Source organism: Anopheles coustani, chromosome 3 (assembly GCF_943734705.1).
Source record: "Anopheles coustani chromosome 3, idAnoCousDA_361_x.2, whole genome shotgun sequence".
Classification (NCBI taxonomy): Eukaryota; Metazoa; Arthropoda; class Insecta; order Diptera; family Culicidae; genus Anopheles; species Anopheles coustani.
In genome coordinates this window covers 67,348,569-67,358,148 of record NC_071288.1, presented here as the reverse complement: position 1 = coordinate 67,358,148, position 9,580 = coordinate 67,348,569, and the positions used below count along the sequence as shown (strand labels likewise).

Sequence of the window (9,580 nt, the reverse complement as noted above, 5' to 3'; positions counted from 1 at the left end):
AGGTACTAGTTGCTACCACGACGTCGGACAAATGATGTTCTCCGGTGCCCGTTCCAACCGGAAATTGTGCACGAATTTCTTCCCGAAACTATCTCCTTCCGTTTCGTTTCCCAGCGATGTGACAGAAATTGTAGCACTCGTGTGGTTATTGTGACGAACAGAAAAGGAACATGTGGCGGTGATTATTGTGAAAACATTTTAAACGATGTAATTAACAGCTCAACCGAAATATGTTACATAGTGGGAGTATGTTAAATTCCAAAAAAAAAAAAAGATAAAAATGCACGATGGCAATGACGATAATATTGTTAAGAATTTGAAGACACGCTCAGTCGGTTAACATTTTTAACATCCTAGGCTGATTTGATTTCACGCTAGAATGTGCGTTTTAAGGTCTGTTGTAAGCTTCCAAGTTTCCATGTGAATAATATACTTACTACGTGTTCTTCTATATTAAAAGTCCAAGTGAAGTGAATATTACCTGCAAGATAAAAAAACATAAATAGGTCAGTAATGGGTAATATTTGCTAAATAGCTCAAAAGAATAGGTAAAACTAAGTAAAATCTGGGTTTTTTTACTGCCCATGGTTGGTCTGGCTTTGTTTGGAGTTTCCGAAAAGAAACCTAGTAGGTAAAGCCGGGTAATAAATAGTTCAAGTAGGCATATTCAATCTACAAGAACAGGTAATTCTCAAGTAAATTCAAATATCTTGTTGGAATAAGCCTTATAAAAACAATGGTAAGCAAAAAACGGGTCATTTTGAGGGTTAATTTATTTTATTACCTTCTCTTCTACACGCCGTCGTGATAGCGGCGCCTTATCGTTGATTTTCTTACCGGCGTATCTGATCGGATATCGCGGATGCCCAATATAGTATATTCTTTTCAATTATCACTTCAGCCAAGAGGTGCAATGGAAAATTAAAGTTGTAAAATTAAAGTAAGTGCTTTTAAAAAATCTATTTACTTTGCATGGGACCATATTTGATGTGATATCATTGAAACCTTGTTTGCAAATCGAATACAAATTTAACACAAATTGATCATTTTTTAAGTGCGATTTTAATATGTATTCGTCCTCAGACACCTACGGTTCTTAAAAAAATTAAAAAAATCCACTCGATCCTAAACTACCAGTCAATTCGAATCAATCAAACAGGCAAGTGTTGAAACATACTATTTTGCCAACAGGTGGCGCTGTTGCAAAGTCGTTCGCGTCGCCCAAGTAACATAAAACAAACAGGTTTACTAAACAAAATGTTAGCGACATCCATTTGAAGAGCGTTTCGGAAATCTGTTTACGTAAAATTTAAAGAAATTCTGTTTTTCTAAAAAAGATCGTTTTATCATCGTCCTTTCAGTTAGTTTGTCGATTGTACCACTCTTCATTTTATGGCTAACGTCAAAATCAGTCATACCTGATTTTGCACCTCCTCGGGCGTAGCTGTCAGTTCAAAGACGCTTCTCAACCGTCATTCTTGTTATTATCAAACTACGAAAAGGAAGCTTGGGCTTCGGTAGGCGTTTATTTACGTTGCATGTTTTTATATGCGGTGTAGTTCGTAACATTTGTCGTTAATTTTAATTCGTGCAATCAAATCCGCCAGTGAAAACCACAATGACAACACTCAACAGTACACCGCTCCGTAAATCGGAAGCTTCGCGCGTTTTTCAAACACCACAATCCGTCGTCAGAGAGGTAAACATGGGGTGTTTGGTTGTTTTGCAGTGGATCAGTGCAAACCTTGTGCCGGCGCATAAGGATGTGAAGTGTTTTCGATTCGTTAATGTCTTTAAATTGTGTTCGTTTTTCAGCCCGCTAACGACGATGAAGCGGAACGACGAATCCGTCGCTCGGAGGCTACGTTGGATGTTAGCGCGAGCTCAGGAAACTCCGCCATAGCAGCAGACAACGAAAACATAAAGATGTGCTTGAAGCTCTACTCAGACAATGTGAGAAAACTTTTGATTGTTATTATGTCCGTCGATTTGAGTGTTGTTATTAATCGGTCTCTTTGTAAATTGTTGTTTTTCCTTTCCCATCGCAGAAACTGAGCAAAGAAAATGCCTGGTCGCTTACGATCATCGACAGCTTCGCGAAGCTGATGTCGCGCCACTCGAAGACCCGCATGCAAAACTTCCAGGTTGCTGGCTCGACGTTGGAAGCCTCGACGAAAGTGTACGGTCTGCGCGTCGATTCCGTCCACACGGACGTGATGCGCATGTGCTCGGAGTTGACGCGCCAAACGGCACGCGCCTTGACCAACAAAGCCACCGACCAGGACGAGGAGCAGGATGGCGCCGACAACGACAACGATCAGTCGATTGCGGACGGTGCCGATGGGGTGGACAAGGAAAACAGTCAGGCGAATGTGCAGCAACCGAAAGCGAAAAAGAAACGGGCCAGAAAGTTGGTCAGTACGGTGACGAAAACGAAAGAATCCATCAACGCCGCACTAGACACGAACCCGTTCACCGATCCGTTCTTTGCGAAGCTCAACTCGGTCGTGGGTGATGTGAATAGTTCCAGCCGCTTAATGCAGAACATTGTGCCAACGAAGAACTCCGAGTTGCGCCTGCGAATGAACTATTCGTTTTGGGATAGTTCGGAGCCGCCACAGCTTAACCTTGGGGACGAACCGGAGACGTACGGTGAAGATGAAACATGCACGATGCATGTGCTTCCCATCGGCTCGGAAAACCCATTGCACACGCTCCGCTCCGGATACGTCATAACGGATGCTCCGGCCGAGGACGACGAGGATGACGAAGAGCCACGGGGGAACCAGTCGACATGGGACCAACAGATGGAGGACATGGAGGCTCGTAACGTCGACGCATCGCTGATGAACCGCTCCGCCCTGGATGTACACTTTGACATTAACGCCGAAGTGGAACCGGTACCGACGGGAGATGCGTTCATTATTGACTACGACGCCAAGGATATCGACGGCAACGATGAATTCGCCGAGGACGACGAGCTGGCGCTAGAGCAATGCAAGGGATTGATGCGCAAGACGGTTCTGATTGAGGATATGCGACCGGTGGACACGAACTGCTCGCAGCTAGAGTACTCCTACCGACCGCTGGACAACATCTCCCAGTTCTGGGCCGGTCCAGCGCACTGGAAGTTCAAACGATCGATGCGTCCGCGCACAACCATGATGCAATCGGGCACGGAAAGCGAACTGACAGCGACGAAGGACAAACCGAAACAGCGTACTGGGCGGCGGAAGAAAGCGTTCGAGCAGGACACACTGGACGATGTACTGAGCGTAAACGACGCGCTGTTCGTGGAGTACAACCCGAGTCGGCCGGTCAAAGGCATCACGACGCTGAAGAGTTCGATCTGCAAAAAGTGGGACGCGAAGAAGCTGAAGCTCCCGACGGACTACAATCTCGATCGGGACCGGTTCGACGTGTGGCAGTATGCGCGCGGATTAACCATCCGCGATAATGGCGTGGTGGGAGTGATGGAGCATTCGCCCTCGGAGGGTTACAATACCGGTGATGATCAGATTTCGTGCAGCGCCGATATGGTAAGTGAAAAAGCACAATTTGAAATATGTACGGTGCATTTATATAATTGGTTTTTTATTTTTTATTTGTTGCTTAGAACGATGCACCCGATAATGATATGGACATTGAACAGGATAGTCCGTTCCTGCCACTCCCTAACGATGTGTCTCAGATGCCACAAACGGGAATAGAGGAAGTTAATAAACTTAACGCCACGGTCGATGCAATTTCCACCGAGTACAAGGGTGCCCCGGATAAGGTAAGTTGAATAAATATCGTATGGTGGGTCTAAAACTAAAAACACTCCTGTACACCTCTCTTCCCCAGGTCCACAAGATCAACATTGCGTACGCGAAGACCGCCAAGGTGATCGACATGAAGCAGCTCAAGTTTAACTGCTGGCGACTGATCAATGCGCAGCTGCAAGCGGAACAGACCGTCATACCACCGACGCAAACGGCCTCCCAGCCGGAAGTGCCACTGATGCCGACGCAGAGCGACCAAGGTCAGATCAACTTCAACACGCTGTACCGCAAGGTGCCGCTCCTTCTCAGCAAAACGATGAGCGAAAACGTCACGAAATCGCTCGCCTTCTACGCCGTGCTGCATCTCGCGAACGAAAAATCGCTCTCGCTCGAGCGGCAAGAGGACCTGACGGACTTTAACATTAAGCTGGCGGACCTGTAGCGACGCTGGTAGTAAATAACAACTGCATGAACGTGGTTCACCATCGAATAGAAGTAAAGGATAAGCTCTGGAGCGCGCTTTTACGCTCGCAGGGTTTGTTTCTTGTTTCCTACATACAAGTCGAATATTATAACTCGTAGAGTGTGGATTCTGTGTGACCCCTCATCAGACATAGTCGCGTCTTTTGCTTCCGCGAAAAGGCCCATAGACATATGTGTGATTTTTCTTTTATAAATCGTTTTGCTTTTTTTCCTCTGCCCAATGAATACGCCAGCAATGGAAGTTTAGAATAAATTTATATCTGTACAGTGAAAGAAGAAGGCGGTTATGGGTTTTCCTTTCGCTAGAAGCAATTTTAATTTACACTCCCACCGAAAGAAACGATGGGTTTTTTTGAGGGCCCAGCCCAGTGTTGGTGTACTTCCAGGGTAAACCGGGTAGGCCTGTATTGTGTCGACCCGATGCTCGGCAGCCGTTCTGTATCGTTCGCGTGAGTCATGCCATTTTCGCCAGGGTAAGAAATGAACACACGGGCCACCCATTTGTTGACCATCCAGGCACCACACACCAGCGACAGGAGATCGAGACTCGGCATGCTATTCGGGGGGAGGGAAAAAAATCGGGTAAATTTATTACCCAATATCCACCCATTTAATCAATCCTGGCCCGGCTCGTACTTGTGCTGAAGTTGTACCGAGTAATTTCAAGGCGGAAGGGTTCGGCCGCTTGATGCGTTTCGGTGTGTACAACGGTTTTCGTTTCGCTTTTCCTTCCGGTCTGGTGTGAAATTTCAGTCGTGGGTGAATATACCCGCGTTAACCGGATTCGCACGATGCAAACGGAGACTGGACTGGTGAACTCGGCCTCTAAACTACTTCCGAAAGTCTATCACGCGCAGGCGGTGGAACGGATTAACGGCTACACAAAAACTAGAAGTTCCGACGAGTTCTACAAAAAAGGAACATCATGCAATCAAATCAAGTGGAATTCGAAATAAAGCAAGTGCTCACGGCTCGATGTGGCCGCTCGTTGGCCCGGTACTTGCAGGGGTAGTAAAAGAAATCGCACCGACACGATTGATTGTGATTCCGGCCAACTTTAGGGCGGGACTGAAGGATAATAGGCCGGTTCTTTTTCACTCGAAAGGACTACACACATTTTATCGATTTGTTACTAGAAGAACAGAGGAAAAAACGGGGGCAGCTAGTTGAACCTGATTGATAAATCGATCCCTTCGTTGTCAATGGAATTTGCGTGTGACGAATGTGAGACGCTGCTTTCGACGTTAAAGTGTGAAGGAGTCTTTTTTTATTGAATTGCTTAACTTTATTGAGCATGTTTATCCAAAAACAAAACTGTCTAGCGTTTTATGAATGACAAACAGTGGAAAAAACAAGGACTGCAACTGTGAAGTGTTATTTGAACATTTGAAAAGTTTCCATCGATAAAAAACCTAAGGTCATAAAACAGAAAACTCAAACCATTGAATCATATGAAAAAACTACCATCGTTACAACAATAGTAGTGTGTTCGAAAGGAACCGTTTAAAGCGACAGAATTTTCACGCAACATTGGTTTTTCTTCGACATTTGCTTTGACGCACAATGGTTCACCTGCTAGACATTGAGGCCATTATTTTACTATTGATAAATTTCTATCATATAGCAACTGAAGTTAGCAATGGTTTTTTGTTACATGAAATTTTGTAGTATTTTATTAATTTGACAGAAAGTTTTTCACAAATAAAAACGTCTTCGTTAGCAATCAAACAAGCAAACAAATAACCAAATTCCTCAAAAAAGAACTGCTTAATTTATTGCTTTTATATTTTTTTCAGATGTCATATCCTGTTTATGCACCGACTTTTGTGTTTGTAGAAGTTCTGTCTAGTTCTTGAAATTGTTTCCTAGTAACATAAGCTATCGTTGAATATCGGCCTTCAATTTATGTTCGATTTTCAAAATGCCTATATTTAAAATGTAAATCATCATGAAGGTAAATGTATAATCATCGCAATTCTAGTTATGTTCACTTTAATCCGTAAAAGGATATCTATATAACAGGTGTGTGTTAAATTGCATAATATTAAAAGTTCTGTTAGGAAACAATTGGTTTTCCTTGGGGCCGCCACAAAAGACCACTGTTCAGCGAAAAATTGAAAGAAATTAATGATGAATGGGAACAAGACTCTTAGGTGCTCACATAATTCAGTGAAAAGCGCTCCGTTCGATCCCGGATTGAAAGGACGTCACGGCGAACGAGAGGTGGGGTTCAAAAGATCTCAATTTTCCGCCGAAATGGTTCAACATTTCCCACATTCATTTTGTTTGGTTTTGTTTTTTCCCTCTTCGATAGTTGTAAAATATGACCCCATGGTTTTTGCCGGGCAGCAGTTTTGCTGAAGCGGGAATTGCAGCGTATATCATCGCATTTGAGAAGAAAAAAGGGAAATTCCCCCCGGATCCACATCCAGGTAAAGGTTCGTCGAGCCGGGGCAAACGGTAAGGATACTTCATACGATCGCTTCTTTGCACATTGCGACCTGGATATGACTACGTCTTGAACGGCACGCGAGGATGTCCTTAGACCGGGCGGAGGGCCACGAAAAAGGAGCCATAATCGGACAAATGGACGGACCCAGCGTGGCAGTTATTCGCCGTGGAACAAATAGGTAAACTTTTTGACAGGCGACCCTTTTTTCTACCTTGCCTTTTTTTTCCCCGGTGCACCTTGGGATGCTGCAGCATTCCGGGATGGAATTCGCTTCCCACCCGAGCGGGGGAAGGTTTCTCCCAAGGATAAATCATGGGTCGGTTGTTTGTCTGAGGAAAACTTTTGAGAAGCAGTTTTTGTATCATCTATTTTTCAAGCGCCATTCACACAAAATGTATGAACTTCGGGTTGGGTGGTAAAAAATGATGCAAAAAAAAATCAGAAAAAGGAAATTTTGGGGATGGTCAAAAACAGAGCAGAGACATAAAAACACGCAGATATTTGTCTCCGTTACCTGCCAACTGGAGACCAGAGTTGAGTTATGCGTGAGTTCGGACACATACTGTTGTCTCGAAGATGATCAAATTGATATTTATATCATCGCCCTCACAGTTCCAGGTTTTGCCGGGATTCGAATTCATAACTTCCCACACGTGCGTCGAAAGGTCATGCGATGAAATAATAAATAGCATTTGAAATATGATGTAATAAAATATGTGAAACAAGAATCAACGGATGGAACAAGTTGATCCTGATTCGAGGAATTAGATTATGTTTCACCTTTGAACAAGAAATCAATTATTTTGTTAAATAAAACGAGCAAAGTTTAATATACGAAGAAATGCAGTCACTCCAAAAATGTATAATGTATTAATCGAAATATTTATCAAAAATGTTGTCTGTTCGTCTGTAGAAAACATAAAGTTTTTTACTAAAAACTCACAAAAAAGCATAATATTAGTTCTTCGTCCAAAAGCAATAACAATCACGGTAAGATAAAAAAATATTTAGAAATGCAGCATCGATTGAATTTAGATTTCATCATCACGTATGAAATGGGACCGGCATTCTCCGTTTTGGAGAACATACTGATCCAATCTGGCTACATCTAAATACCCCCTCGAAACCGTTGGATGCAGCAACCTGCGAACTCGCTACATAACACAACAGCTCGATTTATCATCGCTTCCCGTCAGCACCATCGCCGTGTGGAACGCGGTTTGTGGAAATCATTTTATCTAATTGTACCGATAACTTCCAGCCAGCTTCAACACGGCACCGTATCGCGGCCTGCGCCAATCGATTCCAGCGAGGGCCCGCATTAGTAATTGGAAAGGAGACCTAATAACACCATTTAGGGGTGGGAGGAGAGGGACACAAGCTTCCATTATTGGGACCACGGGCACGGGGGTTTGGGTCGATTCTGCTGCAGAATAATCAGCCCCCGGTTTTCCCGGTGCATTTTCGCGAGCAAGGTTTGTGTGTTTCGAAGTGTCGAATGCACGTGCCGCCGTCGTATGATTAAGGATTCTGGATAGGACACGGTCCGAACAGATATTGAATCGTTTGAATCGGACGTAAATAGGGCAGTGGATACTGCAGTTGGATATGAATCAGCATTAAAGGATGATAATGATAATTTTAAGTCCAATTCATTCATGAACCAATGAAAAAGAAGCTATAATCAATTTGAAAAATCTTGAAAAAGTATGTTTGTTAAAGTAATTTTTATACTAACGAATTATTTCAAGAAATTTAAGAATATTAATCTTCAGAACTAGAAAAATAATCAATTTCCTAAGAGGCTTCAAAAATTTCCTTTGGCATGTACTGCGAAACAGATTTGAGCAATCAAAGGTCAAAAACCGACCATAAAAAATATACAACTCCAATATTGAGCCGTAACAGAACGCTTATGCGTTTTAGCAGCGATTCGAAACGACCGTGTCGACATTTGCGACGCAATTTGGTATAATTTCGATGGGAAAAATCGTCGATCGAATACTAAACACATGGTGCGTACCATCCCTTAGGGAATAACTATAATTGATACGACGCTCCGTAAATATCTTTACGACTTCCGGCGATGGGCTTGATCGTTCGATAATTTATTTGCCGCCCAAACGAATCGAAAAGGAAAAACAAGCTTCGAAACCGAAAGAAAAGCGTCTCACGATGGACTCCGAACCGGGTACGTTTCTTCCAGCATCCAGGACTTTTGGAGGAGGGGCAGCTGTAAATGTCTTCATCTATAAAACTGAATTTTCTCGTCGGGACACACACACACACACACACACACAGACAACGACAGCAAAAACAAAAAAAAATCAAAACACAACCCGAAGTCCCCGACCCGGGTTGAGCTGCCTCCTGAAAGCTGTTTTAACGGACGTGACCCGATTTGAAGATTTTCCTCGCCGTGCCGTTTCCCAAAATTTCTTTTTTCCTTCCGTTTTGTCTCCCAAAAAAAAACGGGGTTTCAACGGGTTTTCCCGATACCGCCAGCGCTTTGATGTTGAGCTCGACTTTAATGTGGTTGCGGCACCACGTCCTGTCGTCGGTGTACCCGTCTAACCGGGAGTTTCTAAAAACGAACACGTTCACCGCTCCGCACAACTATGACCCATTTCGAATGGATATATTCAATTTATTTGCCCCAATAACCCTTACGATAACAGGGACACCGCTTTGCGTCGTCGGCCCAAGGAAGAAATATTTGATCCAGGTTTGAAGCGAAAGTTGTGTCCGGAATAACGGCATCATTTCTTGAGGCAACGTATTAAACAACATGCGGGCAATTTGGGTAATGTAAAAACGGTTCAACGGTTAGTTGAAAGATCCCCAAAAGGTTTGATGCAGCAGGTTTTCCACTTGCAATTAC

At 43.6% G+C, this 9,580-nt stretch overlaps 1 protein-coding gene across 1 annotated transcript; it reads left to right on the top strand.

Annotated features, from left to right (window-relative positions):
• The first annotated feature begins 1,504 nt into the window (after nt 1–1,504).
• On the top strand, nt 1,505–4,520 carry LOC131271752 (condensin complex subunit 2). Its single transcript, XM_058273277.1, has 5 exons — nt 1,505–1,699; nt 1,816–1,953; nt 2,049–3,539; nt 3,617–3,778; nt 3,847–4,520. Exons 1-5 carry the CDS (start codon nt 1,619–1,621, stop codon nt 4,204–4,206), a joined length of 2,232 nt encoding a protein of 743 aa, XP_058129260.1. The 5' UTR covers nt 1,505–1,618; the 3' UTR covers nt 4,207–4,520.
• Nucleotides 4,521–9,580: the final 5,060 nt, after the last annotated feature.

Bases quoted from the DNA above. Each gene is read 5' to 3' on its own strand.
- LOC131271752 (XM_058273277.1), top strand. From the start codon at position 1,619: ATGACAACACTCAACAGTACACCGCTCCGTAAATCGGAAGCTTCGCGC. The intron at 1,700-1,815 runs GTAAACATGGGG...TTCGTTTTTCAG, and splicing joins CACAATCCGTCGTCAGAGAG to CCCGCTAACGACGATGAAGC. The intron at 1,954-2,048 runs GTGAGAAAACTT...TTCCCATCGCAG, and splicing joins TGAAGCTCTACTCAGACAAT to AAACTGAGCAAAGAAAATGC.